The sequence below is a fragment of the Mycteria americana genome, chromosome 3 (assembly GCF_035582795.1).
Source record: "Mycteria americana isolate JAX WOST 10 ecotype Jacksonville Zoo and Gardens chromosome 3, USCA_MyAme_1.0, whole genome shotgun sequence".
Lineage (NCBI taxonomy): Eukaryota > Metazoa > Chordata > Aves > Ciconiiformes > Ciconiidae > Mycteria > Mycteria americana.
In genome coordinates, this window is record NC_134367.1 from 4,530,948 (window position 1) to 4,551,941 (window position 20,994).

The 20,994-nt window shown below is 43.7% G+C and overlaps 1 protein-coding gene across 1 annotated transcript in view; it reads left to right on the top strand.

The window, feature by feature from the left end:
* The window catches only part of PKHD1 (PKHD1 ciliary IPT domain containing fibrocystin/polyductin), a 269,779-nt gene that overhangs the window by 68,189 nt on the left and 180,596 nt on the right, over positions 1-20,994 (top strand). The window contains exon 35 of the mRNA XM_075497242.1: positions 18,947-19,097. Coding sequence (XP_075353357.1) covers positions 18,947-19,097 — 151 coding nt within the window. The remainder of the gene's footprint in view (positions 1-18,946; positions 19,098-20,994) is intronic.

Here is a 20,994-nt window from a genome sequence, read left to right on the forward strand (position 1 = left end):
CTGCCCTCCTCCTCCTATACTGTCCTTTTTTTCCTGGAGCAGCAAAAGGTGCCAGAAGGGGCAAACGATCCTCTCTTTGCCTTCTCCAGTGCTCCCCTTTCCTGTAATGCCCGTGAGGAAAACCGCTGCATCAATCTGAGCCTGGTTAAGCAGGGTATGGATGTGAGGATGGACGCAACCTGGTCTGAGCGGGAGCCGGCGAATGAGCCCTAGCTCCATGTGCTAGTAAAGATGGGGCCATCAGGTTTGTGCTTCCTCCCCCCCCTTGGTGCAAGGGAAGCAGTGCTGCCTGCCCTCTGTCGCCGAATTGTGGAGATGGATGCTAACGGGTGTTTCACAGCAGTGTCTCCTCCTCGCCCTCCTTACCTTCGTGCAGAAAAGTTTACAGGAGAAGCAACAGAGCAGATTCTAGCTTGGTATGTAGTTTGTTTGTAGCTCTCCTCTTCTCAACTTGAGGGATAATTATAATAAAATATGATATTTCGTTCCTGTGTATCCTTTTAGATACTGTAAAACCCCAGATCCCTTTATTTGTCCATAGTGATCACATCTCGCAGAGGCTGGGGAATAGTTTCCTTTGACTACAGCTTATTAGGGACCATCCTGATAGCACCTGAGATTATAGTGTCTTGGGCTTTGAGAAGGGCTCCTGGGTGCTTTGGCAGTGCAAATAGCCCAAAATAACCATATTACACAGGACAGGATGTCAGGAGTAGGACTAGATGAAAAGATGAAATTATTCTAAAATATTGTGTGTGTATTTTTCATAAATATGCACTTCTAGCAGCCCAGCAAGCCCCCTCTGGCATCTCCATGTTCCCTCTTTCTTAACCCGCTAGCTTGGTCACAGCGTTATTTTCAGAAGGGGGTGGGGAACACAACAAAACCAACCAAGATTTGCAAGCCTCACAGAAAGGAAGTGGAGGAGTCCGTAATAATCTAATAAAAATAAAAGCACAAAGCCAGTCTTGGTGTGCGGATGCTATCAGAGCAGAGAGAGGTACCATCTGCAAGGTTGTTAAGATGTAGAGAACCAAGATGGCCTCCACAGTAACCACAGGCAATGTGAAGAGATAAATGGTTGACCCGAGCCTGTGTCAGGCTAGGATTGATGCCACTATCAGCCCTAGTGCCTTTGCAATGATTTTTTAAAAAATCTCTGATAGAGTGTGTTATCTAGTTACTGGCATGAGGGCAATGGCCTGGAGGCAGCGAGGAGGAGGGGGGAGGAAGAAGGAGAGGAGGAGAGAGAGAAAGAAAAAAAGGTCATTCCAGGAGGACAATCTCTGTTGGACTAAATGAGAAAATAAGGGCCTTGCTCTGAAAGGGGGAGGTAAATAAATAAATAATAAAAAAAGTGGCTGCTAGGTGTGTGAGAAAAGGATAAGCAAAATTGCTTCTCTTTCTTTCTCTGTTTTTATTTTTTTCTTTTTTTTCTTTTTTTTTTTTTTTTTAATGGGATCGGCCTTGGGCTGCAATGGGAAATTTAGGAGGTGTGCTTGTGGTGTGTGGTTTTTTTTTTTTCCTTTTCCTTCAAATTTTTGCTTCCTGATTTGAGGTTTAACTCTTTCCTCTCCTGCTGTCAGATCAAAAATGAAGGACTGAACCGTAGCTTTCTTTTTTTTTCCCCACTTTGAACAGCCTCTCTTGGTGGTTTTTTTTTTTTTTTGCAATCCCACCATCTTTCTACTGTCTCTGAGGAGATTGCTTCCTAAATTGTATGTGCGCTTTCAGGGAGCTCTCTTCTCCCCATCACTCACACTGCCGCACTAGAGGTGTGTTGTGAGTTACCCCCTGGATGGGATGCTGTTACACGCTGGATGGGATGCCATTATCCCCAGGATGGGATGCTGTTACCCCCGGGATGGGACGCCAGTCCCCTGGAACCCACAGCGTATCAAAGCCTTTCCACTCACATTTAAACACACCCGTGTGAAATCAGAACTGAGCATGGCTCAGTCTAATGAGAATCATTTTCCTTTCCCCCCGCCTCTTTATTCCTGCTCTCCACCCTTAAAAGAAACACAGATTCAGAGCGAAAAGTGTAATTTCGGAGGCGCTTCTCTAGGGAACAGAAAGCAAATCTTTCCCTTCCTGCACAAAGGGAAGGCTTGAATTAAGGTCAGGAGGGTGCGGGGAAGCCTTCCTGAGGGGCTGAGGGCACATTTTCTCTCCACTTGCTCCCAGGCTCTTCCACAGAGTCTTGCTGCCATTTTCCTGTTTAATTATGACAAGAAACTATTTGACTCCTTCGGTCTTTAGGCAGTGTTGGATGGGGAAGGATCATCTGCGTTTGAAAGCATGGATCTGGTTCTCCGTCTGTGGGACTTGCTCTCGATTTAGGGGAAGGGACTGGGAGTGTTTGATGCCTGGGTCCGTGCTGGGGTGCATGGCCTTGGGCTCTGGGTGAAGTCGGAGGGAAACCTTCTCCATCTCCCCATCTTGAATTCAGTTGAGCTCCTTGGAGACAGGCGTAGCCCAGACTTGTTCTTCTGTATTGGAGCATGGCTTAACGTATGTGAAAGTCTTGCCCCTCCTTAGGTGTGATGTAGGCTGAAGATGCTTTCAGACACTTGCATCGCTAACATAGGACTCTGTGTCACCGTCTGACTTCGTGTCCTCTCCCCAATCTCAAACAGAGCAATACTGTGGACTTGATGCTCTACAGAGGAGTTTTCTGTGTAGCAAAGGCATTGGCTGACCTACAACCAATTCCCAAATGTTTCTGGTGCCTGGTTTGATACCCAGCAAGGGCTGAGCATGTGATCACTTTGTTTTGAAAGCTGGAAGATTTTATCAGCGTGGACTTGGCCAGAGTGGGACCATTGGAGGGGCCTTTGACGTGATTGGACCATGGATGGAGATGCTGTCTTCATGCTGTTCAAACACCGCCAAAAGACTGAGAACTGGGTTTGACCATGGCGTTGGAGACAGCTCCTGGTCTGAAGCACTGAAATGCCAGATCTGGAGGGGGAGTGTGTTTCCCTTTAGACTCAAGCAATAATCAGAGACATTTTATTTTATTTTTATGTTTTCTTGGTGTTTCATTTTAGGCACCTAAATCCACACTAAGGCCCTGATTGACACGTGAATGCCCAGTTCTGAACAAATTTTAAACCTTCCCCTCAATGACCTTGTTCTCTCATCAACATCAAAATTGATTGGATTTAATCTTCCAAAAGGCTGAGCCTATGCGTGTATTGGCATGTGTCAGGTGCCATGGTGGCTCCATGTTGCTGCAAATCACTCCTAATTACTGTCGGTTTATTTACAGACATTTATGCAGGAGAAAAACTTGCTGCATGTATACAAAGCCACTGAGTTCTCAGGGACATTTACTCATTTGGATAAGCACTGGCAGGATATGGGCCGGTAACTCAGGTGGGCTGGTTATCATTAGCCATAGGTTGCAGGGGAGCAGGATCTCCTTCTCTTTCTGTCTCTACAACGTTTCTGCTAGGTTGTAGACTATACCTGAACCCAGTGTAACGCCTCTGTCATTTATGGCATTTGGTGTGAGGTGGGTGCCGGATTAACACCGCTTCTATAGGGAAGTAGCTCTAAAGAGCTGAGTTTGGTACCCAGCCTGGCCTTGAGCCGTGAGTGCAGGATCAGGCTTCCTAACCAACCCACAAGAAGTGAGAAGAAGCCTTGGACAGAGTGTATGTGTGGGGGACACAGCTGGGTTTTGCTTTATTTAGAAAAAAAGTGGTAAATCCCAAGGATAACAAAAACCTGAAAAGGTTGGCATTGTAGTAAGCTACTGGTAGTGAGGGAAAGATAATAATCTTGTATCATGATTTCTTCTGTGTACAGACTTTAGAGTAAGGAGCAGAGTAAAGCTGAGTAGTATTTGTTGTGTTGTTTTTTTTTTTTAAAGTTTGGTTTTTTTCCGGTTTTGTTACTGTTGGTGCTATCGCAAAGTTTTTCATAGACTAAACAGTGTGAACTAGGTGTACAGTTAGAAGACGAATGAATTGCTGTACTATTTCAGTTCAGAAAGTGTTTATTAAAAAAATTAAAAAAAAAAATTTCTGCAGCTGGAGGAAAAACCAGCATGTTCAAGCACTGTGCCACAATTAATCTACTAGAGCCTTCCTTCTGTCTTTAAGGAAAGGGTTAATTTTATGTGGTTGCCAGTAAAAACAAGCTGTTTTCATGATGAGTCTGTAATAGTCGGGTGATAGACTGACTTAACAACTGCTTGCTAAATGCTGGATACCTTTCCCTGACTGGCAGCTCCGTAAGTGGAAGCCCCTCATTTCCAATCTGTCCTTGTGAATAGCTGCAGAGCAAAGGACTTCATTAAGGGATCGTAAGGCTACCTCGTAAAAACTAGCAAATAATTACGACAGCGATGGGAAGGAGCGGAGGGGACCGAGCACTCTGTGGTCCCTGTGAAGAAAAGCAGACATCCCAGGGCAGGGAAGCATCAAGTGAAGTGGACGTTATAAACACTTTCCCGTGAACGCTGCATCTTCTCAATAAAGCGGCAGTTTAGCCCATCTACGGCTTTAACAAAATATTCCCAGTTAACTTCATGGGTGGTGCAGGGCTGGGAGCTGTTAGCTCATTTTCAGTTAAATTTCAAATGTCAGAGCTCATTAGTGGTGATTTTAGCCAAAGCCAGTTTGTGAGGAGCTTGGTAAATTTGACTTCCTCAAATAAAATTGAGGAAAGAGATTGCCATTTTGCCTATTGATTTATTTTCCTGCTTTCACACATCTTCTTTGGGTCTGTGATTCTGGTCAAGGGTCAGGCTCAGCTTCGCTCACTTAGGGATTACGGTTCTCCCTCTTTGACACACACTCTCTTGCTCTTTCACTCTCTAATTCTCATTTATTTGCCTTTTTACCTCCTGCCTTAACCTGTGTTTGGTGAGTGGAAGATGCAGTTTTTGCTTTCAGTGTTGAGCAGAGCTTTTCCCTGAGCTCACCAGCAGGCCCACGTAGGCATGCACAGCAAGGCAGCGTGGCTTTAGGTGTTCAGTCTGAACTCGGCAACACTATGTAGAGACGTATGAAACAATTCTGTATTAATTGTAGAGATGACCCAGCCAAGGTCCGTCTGCCTATGTTTTCCTGTTCCTGGGACTTAGCTCCGTGTTTTCTTGAACCCCGCTATACCAAATGAATTGGTGCAGAAGAAGTTGCTGCGCAGTCGACGTTGCTCTGCAGCACCTTTTTGGGAGCCCTACTGGGGTCAACACAGGGATGAGTCAGGGGGTGGAGACGCTGGAAGTAAAAACGTGGCTTCAAAGCTGAGATGGCCCAGGCAATGCTGCAGAAATCGAGATATCCCATGCAGGAAGGACTGCAGTCTCTGGTCACCAGGGTGGCCCCGAGCCAGTGCTCATTTTCAGCTCTGGGAGATGCAGTTGCTGGATTGCCAGGTACCTGAGGGACTTGAAGGCAGGTACTATGGGGTAACAATTTTGGATAAGTTTCTCCAGGTGGTGATAGCTAGCAGTGGATAGGTCTTTTTGGGTTTGGACCGAGGCAATTCCATCTCCTGTACGTACATCCCCATTTGGGTATGTACCCTAGTACAGTGCCCATCTCCCCCTGAAATCAAATCTGCTTTTGGAAAATGCTACTAGGTACCCATCTGCATCCTTAAGCACTTGAATGCATTCAGATACTGGGGTAAGGATGTGCCAGCAAGGGTCCTTGGTAAAGGGACCCTGGATTTTATGTCCTGCCAAATGATTAACAGGCAGACAAATGTGTGTGTGGGAGGGCAGATAGTGAAAGCCGTGGAGTGTACATTATTTCAAGGGATCTGCATTCCCAACAAAGATGAGCTGTTACAGCCCTGCAAGACAGAGGGATGGTTTTATAGCTCAAACAGCGGCAGTTTGTGCTTTCAACTCAAAGGCTTCTCAGTTCAGAGGGCAGTGTGTTGGTCGAGAGGTTCTCTCTCACGCTAGTCTCTCATCTTGTTGTCTGATTAAAATGAAGTTTGGGTTAAAAATCTCTTGAAACGACAAGAGTGGTTACTGTCCCATAATGAGTGGGATGCTGCTCTTCAGTGGAGGCGCAGTCGTTCATGGCATAGCGGTTCAGTACAAAGTGCACTAAATTAACTTCAGCTGCCTTCTGGCTTATGTTGCGGTGCTGTCTGCACCCCTGCTGAAATTGCCTATCGTGTGCCACTGTGAGCTCAAACTACTGAAAAAAAAAAAAAAAATAGAAGGAAGCACTGTTCCTTTGAGAATCAGTTCTAATTTTAGCTGTATAAAATAAATATATTAAAGTTTAGATATCTGCTGTAGACATGTCCTCATTTGGAAGGCGTCTTGCACCAGGAACGTTCTCCTATGTTTGTGCAGCTCCTTGCACAGTGGGATCCGAAGGTTTATCTGGATTTATTGCAAATACATAGAAACCCTTGACTGCAGGGAAATAGCATGGGTGTTCCCAGTCTTCTAAATGCCACTTAATGCTCAGATTCCCATTAGGACTTGGCAAATTCAGCTCGAAGTGACAGTGCAAATGTAGCTTTTACTAAGGCGTGACATCTTCCTAGCCATCATAACCCACTGTTACCCTATTGCTTATGTGACCTTTTCTGCAAGAGTCCCATCTTCACCTTTTTACCTTTCTGGCAGATAAGTGTTTTTGATGATGACAATAAAGATACCGCAAAGCACTTTTATTCTTGGTTGCCCCATCTGGGCTGTGCGTTTGATCCGAACGGCCGGCGTTCCAGTCAGATTGCACTATCAGATGGAGCTGGCTCTATTTCCTGCATTATTCTTCCTGGCTGTACTACATTATGCAATTATGTTTGCATTTAAACCTGAGCACTTACCTGTAATGATGCTGTAGTTCAGTACATGATACATTACAGCGGTAGATAATGCATACAGATAGGCTAAGAAAGCATGTTGTTGATGTGCTAAAACTAAACAGGACATTGCATTTGAAAGTGGACTCTGAAAGCTCGCAGATTAGGCTGAGCCATTTAAAAAGCTTGCATTACTGAAATAACAGCCGCGCAGGGTGAAACCCTCTCCCTGCTGGGCAGGTACAGGATTGAAAGGGCAGCGCCGGTTTCCCCAGTGCTGCCCTTCAGTCTCCATGGCGGAGGTCTGCCACGGGCTCCGGCTGGTCGCTGCCACCCGCTTCTGCAAGAGCAGGATGGTCTCAGTGGCTACGGGGACTGCCAAATCCTGCACTCCTATAGCACAAGGGAAGCGCGGGGCAACGAGGCAGCGTAGAGAACAGACCGTGCCTCCGCCGCCGGCCGAGCCCCTTACACCTGCGTTACACCTGCTCTTATCCCTGCAACGCAGACGCAGCCTTAGGGAACAGATTCTGACCAGCTGGTTTGCATTACCGTCTTGTTATGAACACGCACGACTATACTGTTTTAGTGAAGTTAACTGGGTTCTTTTAGGTGGTGCTCAGTAGATGGACAGCAGACCCTGGTTCCCAGTGTTGGGGGTGATGGTTACTATTAAAGCTTGCCAAGGTAGTTAATCTCTAACCTCCTTTGGGACTTCACTTCTGACAGATAAAGACTTCAGTAACTTCCCAACCTCTACGTGGGGTACCGCGTTAGAGCAAGGGTGCGGACTTCAGGAGTAATAACTTTCAACACTGCTGGTCTGCATCAGATCCTAGCCTCGGAGGGAGAAAAGCCGTATAGCCCGAAGAAATTTCTTTGTGCCCGTTCAGGTCCTTCCTCTCACACGTGGAACTTACTTTAAAAATGCATTTTAAACAGCTGAAAATCATCAGGTAAAAAGTTTTGATGAAGCTGCTGCAGTGATTCAGCAGAAACCAAACCTGGTGCAGTCAGCCATGAATTTTCCTTGCAGGATAATGAAGCAATGCCCTCCTGCTACACGAGGCATCAGCAAGCACATCAGTTCTCCCTTCAACAAAACAGGGATGGCAACCTATGGTTTTCCGAGCAGGTCATTCCTTCCATCATGTTCTGTGAGTCTGTGGATGGAAGGAGCTATGGCTGGGCAAACATCATCCTATTTGTTTGAGGGAGGATATATAGGTGATAAGACAAGAGTAGCACTTAAAAGCCTCTTACCTTTAAGTTGAGTGCTGCTTAAAATGTTCTCAGTGGTAATAGATGTTTCAGTGGAGCAATACTGTGATGATAATGAAGTATTGTTCAAGATATGCCTGAACTTCTTAATGAAATAGTGGGAAAAAAAAATTGTAGTAGAAGAATAGAAGAAACGTGGCCAATTACAGTCACTTAAATGGCCCTGCCACTTTGGCTGAGGAGACTTGGATGCATATACGACAGTACTAGTGTTTGTCCTTGGATCGTGTGGTTTTGCTGTCTATATGCTTTGTTTCACGTATAGGATATACCAAGTTGTAGCCTACATGCAGCACTTTCCCTTTTCAAAGCACTTTTCAATCTTTGCCTGGTAAATCACTGCAAACCCCTTGTATCCCTTATGTCCCCATGGGAGCTATGTGAAAATCAGGGGATGGATCCCACACCAGTGCTCTGACCTCCAGCCCACTCTTGCAGCTGATTTGGGACTCTCACAATGGGTTTTCTCACTTGCCTGATCCAAAAACCCCATCATCCTCAGATGTCTACTGACACTGTTGGGGTGGACCAGCCTCATTCCTCCCACCCCATTTACTGTAGTGCTCATTCAGAAATCCTTCTTGCTGACATGTAGGCACGTAATTTGATTTCTTTTCCCGTAGGTGGTTGGAAAATTGTTAAGATAATCTTTGTGTTTGCAATATTTGCTTTCAGATTAGTTAAAGTCAAGATCATTCAATTGTGAGACAATATTTGCACAGTGCGTACTGCAAAGTCTAACACAGTCACCAGGCTTGGTTATTCTGCTTGTGTAAACAACTTGATGTTCCAATTTTCTCATTACCATTAAATTGCCATTTTTAATTTGTCTCAGAAGCCTTCATCCTTTGAGAAATCATTGGTTTAGAGAGATGTGTAAAATATGTGTGCCCTTTAACTATGCTCTGGAAAGGAAAAACCAGTCGTGTTGTATCTAAACTGGAAGATTGCACCAAGTTCCCCGATGCGTTTACATGCACAGGATTTTCATGCAAGTTGGGCTTGAGATTAAAATACTGCACTGGGATAGCTTCCAATAAAATAAACTGTCTCTGAATATCAGGCCATAAATGAACATTAGGAAGATTCTTGTGAATTAGCAACGAGTTACTAAAAATTGTATTTTGTGAAACAGGTCTCTTCATGTGCTCCAAGACATTTCCTCTGCTTCCAGGGTGTTTTCCTTAATATTTGAAGTTGAGATTTCTGATTCTAGGATCAAAGTCCTGCCATAGCCCTCAAAAGACCCTGAGAGACCCAAGAACAACACTATAGGACTCACATGAGTGTGGTAAATAGACCTGCACCTTCCCATGGGTCTCATGGTTTGTTTAATTATGGTGTGGCTTAATACTACTCATATCCCCCCGTTACTAGGCATTTTACCTTGTATTCGGGTGAGCTGCGTTGCCTGTGTATAGGAAGCTGACTTGTGCTGTATCTGGGACATGCAGCCCCTGACAACAGCAATGTCTTTTCAGTGCCCTCCCCATGAAAGCACCATTAGATCTAACTAATACTCCATGTCCTTAATTAAATACCTCTGGTGCAAAGAGCCTTACCTTCTGTGCTTGGAAATTGCAGTGATTACTCCCCTGCTGAAAAAGTCTTTTTTTGGTGTTGTTTTTTGAGTGGTTTCGCTGATTTAGTTGCTTGGTTGGTATTTTTGTTTGTTTGGGTTTTTTTTTTTTTTTTAAACAGGAATTAAGCTGTTTCTCATGCCATTGTCCAGTTGCAAATTGGCCTGAGACTGACTTGTGCCATGGGCTCTGACCTCCGAAACTGCCCACTCATTTTTTTTCTGAACTAATCAGCTAGATGAACTATTTACAGTTGGCTTTTGGGTCTTCTCACTGCTTTTGTGGCTGCCCCTGTCTGAGTAATTAATGACAGTGTGGCTTGTTTATGGTCTTGACTTACTAATGCTGTTGGCTGCAAATGCATTTTTACCTCTGGGACGTGCCAGTTTCCTGCTTCTAGTCCCACCTCACCAGCCCAGGTCAATTTTTTGTGTGTAAACAGATTTATCCTGTAATAGTTGGAGAGAGACTAGGGTCATTCATCAGTCCCGTAGAGAACATGCCCAGCCAGATTCTTCCCTTCTTATGCTTATGCAACTCAGCAGAAGTCAGAAAGATTCCTGCAGGACAGTTAAAATTAAAAAATAAAAAAAGAAGAAAAAAAATCCGTTCTTTTTAATTGAGGGTACAGGCAGTCTCAATTAGAGATAAAGGTATTGCATAGTGCTCCTCACGTCCAGCCACGCGCCCAGCCCTGATCCTTGTTGTATCAATGCTTGTGGAAGTCATTAATGAAGGAACTGCTGTGTGGCTCTCTTAGGTAGGATAACATCATCTACATTTTATAGCCTGAGTAAAGGGTAAAGAGAAGTTACATAGCAACAGATGATGCAGATAGTCATAAAAATATCATCTTATGGCCTTGGGGAGGGTTTGTTGGGTTATGTTCCGGACCTGTTCTTGGCAATCATGCCCAGTGTGCCAATTCATAAGGGAAAAACCAGTTTGGTCTCCTACTCCCTCTGAAAATCTCTTACAGACTCTCAATGCATGGATAGTCACAAGCATTCTGCTGATTTCCAGTCTTAGTTTATTCATAGATACAGTACTTCCAATCTTCTGGGGGATAATGTTGTCTTTTGGCATAAATGATTCATTTTTTCCCATTGTATAGTTCTCTAGATATCTTTCCTTCCTTAGGTTTTTTAATGTGTGTAAGGCTACTTCCTTAGTGATTTGTGACTCGAGCACAACCATTCCTGCCATTTTTTGTATCATTTATTTCAGAAACTGGAAGAAGATGGTCCCATTATCTATCTACCTTTGTTGCCCAGTTTGGTTACCAGTGTCTGCTCAGTTGAGTTAATGATAGATGGTCTCTGCCAGGACATGAATTGGAGGGGAACTTCCTTTCATGCCTCTGGATTGTTAGTAAAATTCTTCACTGTTTTGCCAAGGCGGTTTGTACTGACATCTAAAAACTAGCACCCTATTACTCATTGCTAAACTGGCATCAGGGACTGTCTTAACACTGGCACTCAGAGAATAAAGACCTCCGTGGTTAGATCATGTTATTTTCAGGATCATCATCACATGGAATTGAACTGGGTGAGAAATGTCTCAAAGTCTGAAGCTGATGAACTCCTAGGAGCCAAGAGGCTGTCTTTTCTTTGAGGGAAGACTGGCAGAAATCAGAGAAATTGAAACACCCTCCCCTTTTTGCCACGTTCTTCTTACAAAGGACTTCCCAAATGGAACCAGATTAAATAGAAGTGATAGAGGTGAATGTGGTGCTTTCACTAAGAGGATGGAAGTAGACTGTTCATTGCAAACTCCTCCAGAGGTTGTCCTTTCCTTACTTTCTACTCCCTCACACCCAACTTAGAAAGCTCCTTGGAAATGCTTCAATCAATGGCAAAGTTGGAGGACTGTAATGAAGTGCACATGAATGAAAGTCCTTTAAGGAGTTGCTGGTCACATTGTAAGGTCCACTAGACTGCTTTGGCACTCTGATTTCCAAAGAAATGCAATACAGGCTACTTTAGCATTTGAAGGCAACTTCTCGGAAATTGCTGCATGGGCAAGAGAAACCCTGCAAAAACTGGTAACTCTTAATCTCTGTCTTGTTTGCTTTTCTGTAGTGAAAATTGGCCTTTTTGGAATGGGAGGGAAATTGCCTGGAGTAGAAAATGGTTCACGGTGTGCTGGTTTGCAGCTCTTCCCTGTCAGTTGATGTTTGCTGGACTCCCGTAATGAGCATTAGATGGTACCCTCTGTCCTGAGACTGCTTGGAGAAGCCTTGGGAACTTCTGCATTCATTATTAGCCTTGACTAGCTTCAGTTTGGCCATTCTGTGATTTTATAGCACAGCCAACTAAATTCTACTAATTTCTGTGTGAAAGTCTAAATCCATGTATTTGTCTAAAAAATAAGGTGTTGCACTATGCTGTTGGTAGAGAGAATATTTTTTCTTGCTGCTTGTACTTGGTTTTGCACAATGTAGAGTATTTTCTGTCCTCTTTGGGATGACCCTAATCCATCTTTCCCATGAATCTGTACATATGCTTTCATTCTCTCTGTTAGCAAAATCCTTACATGCTGCTGGGAATGAAAAGACGATTGCAAAAGTCCTCTTCTGGTTTTGGTTTATATAGAAAAAAGGACATTTTTTACACGGAGTGATGAAGTGCATGCAGGAGACTGTTCTTATAACAGCAGGGTAAAAGAGTATCCTATCACGCTTGTCTCAGGGATGCTGGTTATACAGAGGAAGACCTATCCATGCCAATTAAAATTCTATGACTTTACACTTGTGGTGAGCATTTTTCAGTTAATTCGGAGAAGGGTTAGAGGCCCTACAAGCAGGAGAGGCGGGGAATGATGCCAAGAGACAGGTTCAGCTTCTTTGGGCACTGGGCTGCGTTTTGCATGCTGTAGCATATAGCATGCATTTGCATCCTTTTCAAGTATGTGTAGGAGGGAGGAGCCTGCACCAGTTTGTCTGTTTTAATTATAAATGTTCTACCCACCTTCCTAATTGCTCCTTCATTAAGAAGTATCTTGTTGTTTCTTTTTTCCCTAGGAGCTAAAAATAATCAACTTTTGTTTGTTTCTGTAAATATTTTTTTTTTTTTTGCCCTTGAGGAGATAATTATTTCTATTGTTGCATGAAGATGGTGGCCAATACAGGAGGAATAATTAGAGCAGATGGCTGAAAATACTTCCCTTGTAAAAGACATCTAGTGTAATAAAATACTTCTCCTCCTCTTTTGTCTCCTCCAAATATACGTTTTTCTTTCCTTCAGGTGGATGGGGGTTGGGTGGAGGTGTAAATCTTTTCCTGATGTATTAAACTGAGGAGCTGTCAAGAGTTCACAGCCTGGAAAGTGAGCTCCCTGTATCCATCACTGAAATTAAAGTGTTTTCAAATGTGGCGTGGAGTCCTGGGTCTACAGCGTGGGGAAATATATGTTGTACTCCATCACTTAAAATGTTAACCTTGTCTCTCCGTGGTGACTGAGGACAGGAACACTTGCTCTCCGTACTTGCTGGTTAAATGGCAATCTGTCAGCACCAAGGAAAAGGCTACTTTGTGGGTGTCAATCTCTGCTGTGTCTGCGGCTTTTGAAAGCTTCGCTTGTTTGTGGCCGTGCACGCCAGGAGGTGTGCACCTTCTTCCTTCTAGAGATCCTAGGAAGCAACCGGGAGAGTTTTTTGCACATGCAAGAGGGTTGCTATTGTGCAGGAGCAGTCTTGTGCTTCATGCCTTAGTGGATGTGTCTGGGGGAAAGGACAAAGCTGGCTACCAGTCGTGGAGTTGGTAGGAAAACCCTCCTGACTTCAGATTTCTCTCTGTGGTCGTCGCAGGTAACCCTCAGCTGAAACCCACAGCCCAGAAGAGAGAGTGTTGAGCACAGCAGCAAGCAGAGTCTGTGTTTAACTACACCGCTGGTTGTTGGTTTGGTTTTAAAATTTTTGTCTTTTTCTGATCGGAGGATGAGGGCTCTTGTCTTTGTGTCGGTAGCAATTGTTGCAGTCCTCTTTTTCAGGACTGCACTCTAAAAAAAACCCCACCTAACCAAACAAATTGTAGAGTTACCACAAAGTGAGATCAAATGACCTAGGCTGTGTCTAAACAGGAGTTTCTCAACCCTTTTAAACCTAAAGACTACCTTACATTTTGGGGAAGAGGGAGTTAAAAATCACCAGATAAACCCGTGTTGTGTTGGCAGAATGATTGTTATTTACAAAAATGTAGATGAAACATTGAAGGAGTGGTCAGTTATAATCCCTTCCCTTTGTGACTTGTTTGCCAGCCTGTGTGGGAATGCAAGTATATCACTGTTATTTATTCATTTGTTGCAGTTGCTGATGCTGTTTCTGAGCCCTGGTAGTCACAGGCACAAGCTGAGAAACTGGTACTGAGAGATCGTGTCCCCAAAGGCTGACATAAAGGCAACCCCAGGCTGGCTGACAACAGCAGCAGCTAAAAACATAAAATGAAAAGAAATCTGCCTGAAAATGGAAAAAGAAGGTGCAGCAGGGAGGAAGGGGATAATGTGCTGAATTACAAGAAGCTTGTGCATCTTTATTGTATGCTATTAAAATATTATTTTCTCTTTACATAATTCATTCATGGTCTTGGAGCTCTAATGGGGAGTGAGTTGATAGACCCCAAAATTAACCCGTGTCATACACAAGTTATGGGCTTCGTATATAAAGTGAGGGCTTGAAATGACTTGCGCGTGACACACCAAGTGTGTGTCAGAGATGGGAAGAGATTGCAGGACCCTGTCATTGAATTTTCATGTCTACTCTCCTCCCTGGTCCTCGTGCTCTTTGGTACCCCATGAAGAAAAACTGGCTCCTTAGGATTCCCAGTGCTTGTGATTTTCCACCCTCCTGACGTTTCTGCCCATGTTTTTCAGGCTTGGTTCTCCACTGAGGTAGTGGCATCTGCTGTACTGGATTCAAAATGTTGAATGTTGCCAGGGTGGCCTTCCTATGGTTATCTGATGCCAGGGCACATCCTGCAAAAGTCTGGGTGTCCATTTTAAGTGTTCAGTTCATGCTATACTTGTGCCCTTGGGGAAAACACCAGCAGAGTCTCTCACCTCAATCTAGCTACTTATTTTCCTGAACCTTGCAGGAACACAGCTCTTTGTGGTGTCACTCCTTCTGTTAAACCTACTTGAAGCTGACCATGTTCAAGTGTGAGCACTGACAGCAACACAGCCGCAGAGATGTTATGGTCTCATACGCCCTGTTTCCTCCAAATCATCTTTCCAACTATCTGGTATGTGCTGGAACCAGTGTGAAATTATCACCTCGCTGCAGCAGCTGCAGCCAGCCAGCTCCAGCGGCATCATTCAGAGCTCGTTTCATGCCAACTCTTCTTTCCCCCACCCTGACTTTCAAGCTCCCTGGCATTTGTTGTGCCCCGTGCTGAAGCTGGAAAAAGCACAGGAGGAAAATGCCCACTGCCAGCCGCTGATGAGCAGCTTTCCCCAGCTCTGCGGGTTCCTCCTGGTTCATTCAACAAGCATGCACAGGATGGCCACTCAGCCATGACCCTGGTGCTTGCAGCTGCTGCTGCTCTTCAGTCTTACTGAGAAGTGTTTAAATTACACACCATAGGTCAAATGTTGGGTGCCAAGCAGGGGGAAAAAAAAAAAAGGAAAAGGAAAGAGTTTTGCTTCTATGAAAGACCAGTGAGGGCGATGTTCTTACGGTCCTTAGCTGCAGGCAGAGGGAAAGGAGATGGAGTCTCTGCATGATGAAGATGTTTGGGACACGGCCATATGGCCCTTAGAGATAGGATGGCTGTCTCACTGTTTCTTCTTTGGAGTCTCAAGCGAGTCACTTCGTCCCAGCAGTTGTGACACCACGCTCAGCCTGCAGGGCAGCAAAGTCCCCCAGGCCACCCGTGGCATGCAGAGACAGTGGTGTTTGGTGTCTGTAGGGTCAGTGTGGGCTGCAGCCTGTCCCATATGGGTGACAGGGCAGCTAGACAAGACAGTCATGATAACCAAGGAGGTTCCCCAAGATTACATGGAGGGAAATAAGCAGGACCAGATGAGAGCGTGGATTTCTAGAGCTGTGAGTCTGTCACCCACCCTGCTTGACGAGGGATGTGCAACGTTTATGTGTGTATTAGTCTGTTATTTTACTGTGGGCTGCTTAATAGGAACTGGTCGTAACCACCACCATTCAGCAAAGGACTTAATGAGTCCATTACAGTTGGAGATTGCACTGTGCTTTCCTCCCAGAAAACAGGGAGAAGATGATCATCTGGGATTCACAAGGTCCAGGCAAACTGTACTTGTGATTCAGGGCAGTTGGCCATTTCACTAGCCTTGCACTAGACCACAACTACTTTTTTCAAAGATCTTACGGAGATGTTCTTTCATCTTAGGGAAGGGTGTAGGACTGCAAGAAAGAGGTCACCAAATAAAATCTTCTCCTATCTCATTTCCCTCCATCAGTTCAATGTCTTTCCTTAATTACTACAGACCTGCTTTCCCTCTACCCCCCCTATACATTCTTCTGCGCTGTGGTAATTTAAAGTACTTGCCTTATGCAAAACCACTTTTCTCTCTCCAGACAGATTCTTCAGATCTATTGTCTCCATGATAATGCAAGGATGGTACAAGTGATTATAAATATCTCTTGGTCCTGTGTTATAAGTTGATGTTCCTCTGTTTGCTTTTATTAAAAAAAAAAAAAGAAAAAAGAAAACAAATCAGAAATCACTTGAAAGGTGCATGTGCAGGTGCTACACATGGCAGCAGACTAAGCCAGGCATCTTCTTACTGGAAACCTTTAGTTACGGAGTGGGTGAAATGACAGAGATTTTTATGACCTTGGCCAAATTATTTTCTGCCTCTGTGTAATCATTCTTGTAATCAATCATTGATCAATAAAATCTGTCTGCCTTTGTTTAGGTTGATGGTGTAGGGACAACTCTTACTGTGGACACATGTATTATCTAAATAACAGAGCACTTGGTTTCAGCATATTTATATCTTTTCTGAGTTACATTCTTAAGACGGTTGATAGTTCTTAGTTTCCCAGATGGTTTCAACCATTTCTTGCGCCTTGAGATCACTGGCATGTATGAACTACTAGCTTTTATGCCAGAGACTATTGATAGAACAGAATGGGTATGGAGTCTTCTAAAAGGTGACAGCAGGAACCTAGCATGAATAACTTAAACATGGCTGTTATATAAAGAGAACCTCACATGAAGAACTAGGGTGTTTTCTAGTTAGAAAGGGGAACCATCTTAAAAAAAAAAAGTCAAATTCAGAAGTGAAGTTTATTTTTCTTAACGCTTGTAAGACTTCTACCAACAGTTCACTAAGTTTTTGATGCTAGCAAGAACAACCTCGTATATTACTTATGCCCTTGCTTTCCCATTAGAGTTAATTGGAGGCTTCTAAGTGACTTCAGAGGGTTAGAGTGACATCAGAGTGACTTCAAGCCATTTAACTAACCTTCTCAGCAAAATGTTCTGATGGATCCTACCATTTCACAACAACTGTATGATGCAGGGTTTTGCTAGTAGCATTGGTTGAGGTTATGCCAGACAGCAATTTATGGAATATGCAATTTTGTGATACAGTTGGCTGGATAAGCAGTGTATCTGGGAAATATGTGCCTTTCCATGAACTGTACCCTCCTCTGTCCCCTGCTCTGAGATAAAAACAAGTTTAATTAGCTTCTTTTTCAGTGGATCTATTATATACCCTTGTATATTGTCTATAATCTGGTTCAAAGCACTATCAGTGAAGAGTAATTCACAGCCTCTCTGGAAAGACAGTGGATAAAGATATCTATCCTTTCAGCTGGAATTCTGTCCTAAATCTCTGAAATATATAAATATATGTTTGCAAGTAATGAAGATGAAACTTGTCCTATTACACTTAGCAACCGTGGAGAAATTGTACTCTCTGTAACAGTTGTGTACAGATGTGAAGGCTTATCTGTACTTCTGTAATGATGAAGTGGTTCACTCCCTCTGATGCTGAGGACTTAGTTCCCCAGATGTTTTCACTGCGTGTGTGTTAATTCAGTCTCAGGCTTCACTCTAAATTGAACCAAGTAATTCCCTTTGTATGGAAATCATAGAATGGGTCAGGGGATAGAAAATACCAGCATCCATACCCTACAGACAGGATGAACATAAACCAGTTGCATCGTTTAGCCTGGGAACCAACACCCATTCCCTGGTGCAAATAATTAGGACAGTAGTCACTATACAATAGTTATCTGATTGCTCTAGGTGCTATGAGAAATGTTGTATAAAACATCAGGCACATAAAGCTAAAATTGACAATAGCACAGTTGAAAGAATAACTATCATAACACCACCGGTATTGATTCACCTAAACCACAGCTCTGGAGCAAAAGCTTTAATGCACATGATGTGGTCTGATTGAAAATGGAGTAACTATATTTTGCTTTTGTATTGAGGTTATTCTTTCCACTGCTGTTTTGCATTAGCACAACCCAGTGAGAACCACAAATATTTCCATGTCTGGTCCCCCCCCCATCAGATGAGTTGAGGCTGTTTTTGCTAGTTTGCGCGTGAGTCCAAAGAATATGTTATAAATGCCTATGTCCACACTTGTGCACGTGTGTCCATGCAAAAATATGCACACATTCCTCATGAAATCAGTCAAACTTTCACTGCGAAGTGCACGCTTAAAGTTTAGAGGTAAGGAGGAAGCATGACTTGAAATAGGGAGTCGTCATTTTGCCATTGCTCGTCACGAGTCAGTCTATTTGCTGTTTTCAAGTTAATCAGTGCTTTATTTGGAGCTGATGTGCAAGCCATGAAAGGAGCAGTGATAATAAGACTGGGTAAACTGAGAGAGCTAAAAAGATATTTGAAAGGAGGAATGTCTCTCTAAATGTAGATGAGTGGCAGGAGAGCCTTTGAAAAATCCTGTAAAGCAAATTATTGCCCACCTAGCTGGATGTTTTAATTCTAAACTCTTCAGGCTATTTTTATGACATTGCCAGGAATTAACGTGCAGTTCTGCTTTTCGGGAGGCAGAGAGAGACACACACCAGGAAACCTGCGGACTTTCCGCAGCCAGACCTGCAAAAAACCCCTTGTTACTCAGAGCAGAACAAGACAAGAGGCGATCCCCAAATTGCGACAGGCGTTTCTGGAAGCCAAGAACCTCTCCAGCCCCAACGTCCCTCCATCCCTTCGCTCTATGCGGGGTCCCACCGAGAAAGTAGCCAGAATGGCGTTGGCATCTCCTCCGCCTTGCTCTCAGCAAGCTGGCTTCCTGAAGGGTGTGAAGGGGTGAGTTTTGAACCTCTCTGGGTCTTTTTCTTTCCAGCTTGCCCTCCAGTTTTGTGGCCGATGGGACGAGGACTCCAGCTGGCCCGCTGGCCACCAGCCGCGAGGTGGCGATAACGTCACGGTAGAAGAAGGTCGGACCCTGCTGCTGGGGACCGCCACCGCCAAGCTCAACCTGCTGCATCTCAAAGGTCTGCAGAAGGGGGGTTCAGTGCTCTTGTTCCTCCAGGGCTGGAGTTTTTCATGGTCGTGATCTCCCCTTCCCTTGCCCAGCTCCCACATCGAAGGAGACACCTGGTTCAGGCAGGCTGGGTCTGCTCTCAGTAGATACAACAGGACAGTAATGGGGGACGGGGAAAGCGTTTAATTATTATGTATGCAGAAGGCATCGTTTATGCTGTTTGAGGCATAATGACAATACGAGTAGGAAGGCTTTTTTTTTTTCTCTTCTTTCCCCCAGCTACTGAAAGCGCTGCTATCCTGAGTGGCGTTCAGTGATAATGGCAGCGCTGATAACAATAATCAACTCTGTTTTGTTTGGCATCTTTGAGGCAAGCGTGTTGCAAAAGCCTTTACAAAATTAATGATGTTACAGAATTACAGGCCACAGCTACCGAATGTAATAAATAATCCAAGATCCTAGAGCACGGCTGGTGGAGAGTAAATAACCAAGCACAGTTATGGGGGAAACACTGGGTTTGCAGGGTTCACGTACCCTGGGGTAGATTCAGCATAAGTGTCAGGAGGTTTATCTCTGTGGGTGTCAAAGTAAGAATTAAAATTACTTGCCATTCAGGGCCAGAAATATTCCTCCCTGGAAATTAGGCCCTGGTTATGAAAACTATTGTGCACATGCTTGGTATTAAGTGAATGAGTTGTTCTGGTGAAATTGCTTGCTCAAAGTTAAACCTATGTGTAAGTCTCTGCTCAAATGGAGCTCAAAAAATGGAAAGAGGAGTTTTTATATGTTTAAGGGCCTGGATCTTCCTTGCTGGTAAAAATTATTTTATATTAAAAGAATGTTAAAAGCACTAGTTTTTCATTGAGATGATGATGAAAAACATGCATTTGACAATTATATTTTAATCTAACTTTGAATGATCATTCTATAAAGAAAAAACTTTGCAAGTTTATCCCTATTGTGAGAACGTTTCCAAAAAAGATTGAACTTGCTCAGTCTAGGTTCAGAGATTTTCAAGAACTGCTACACCAGGCATCATTCCTGTTTAAAAAAAAAAAACAACAACACAAAAGTAAGAATTTGAGATTTAAAAAAATGTGAAATGTTTTAGTACAATTTTCTTCCCTCTCTTCCCCAATGAAAATCCTAAATCTGGGTGATGCAAGATTCTTCTTAATCCCGGTGTGGTTATGACATATAGTAGAGGAGATAGGTCAGACCCCCAGATTTCTGAGACTTTTGGTTGCAAATCTCGATGAGGATTTTGGGGCTCAGTCTCTGACTTTGTGAAGAACTAGGGCACAATATTGCATCAGAAACTCTTTGAACTCTGGGCCTACTCAAAGGCACATTTGATCTGTGAGTCAGCACTCATGAAGCAAACGGAGGTCTGACTGAATTTAATGAAGTCTGGAGCAGTATCTTTATGGCTTTGGCTCATCTGACATTCAAATAATTTCTCCCCTTTATCACATTTTCCAAGAAGCTTGGTTTATAATGTAGATTCATTTAGGAAAGAAGCATTAAAATATTCTAGATGCTATTATTTTCTGCATTGCTACATGCCAAACATAGGGACCAAACATTTTAGAAGCAGAAACCTACATGGTAATTGTTTATCTGAGCTTCATCTTTGCTGAAGTTTCCTTGTTGCATCCATCCCCACTTACGTAGGTGCTGCTAGCTATTTAGCCTTGGTTAGATTTGGAGTCATGATATGCTGAGATCTACTCTGATCTGAGACTGTGTTGGATTCATCTTTCCTAACCTTACCTTTAAGTTGTCCAGCGCAGGGGAGTTGTTTAGGGTCCTGTATTGATAGAGAGGAACACACGCTACCAAAGACTTGTTCATCTTAAATATTATAGATATATATCTTAAGATGAATCACAGTTCGGTGATCCCTT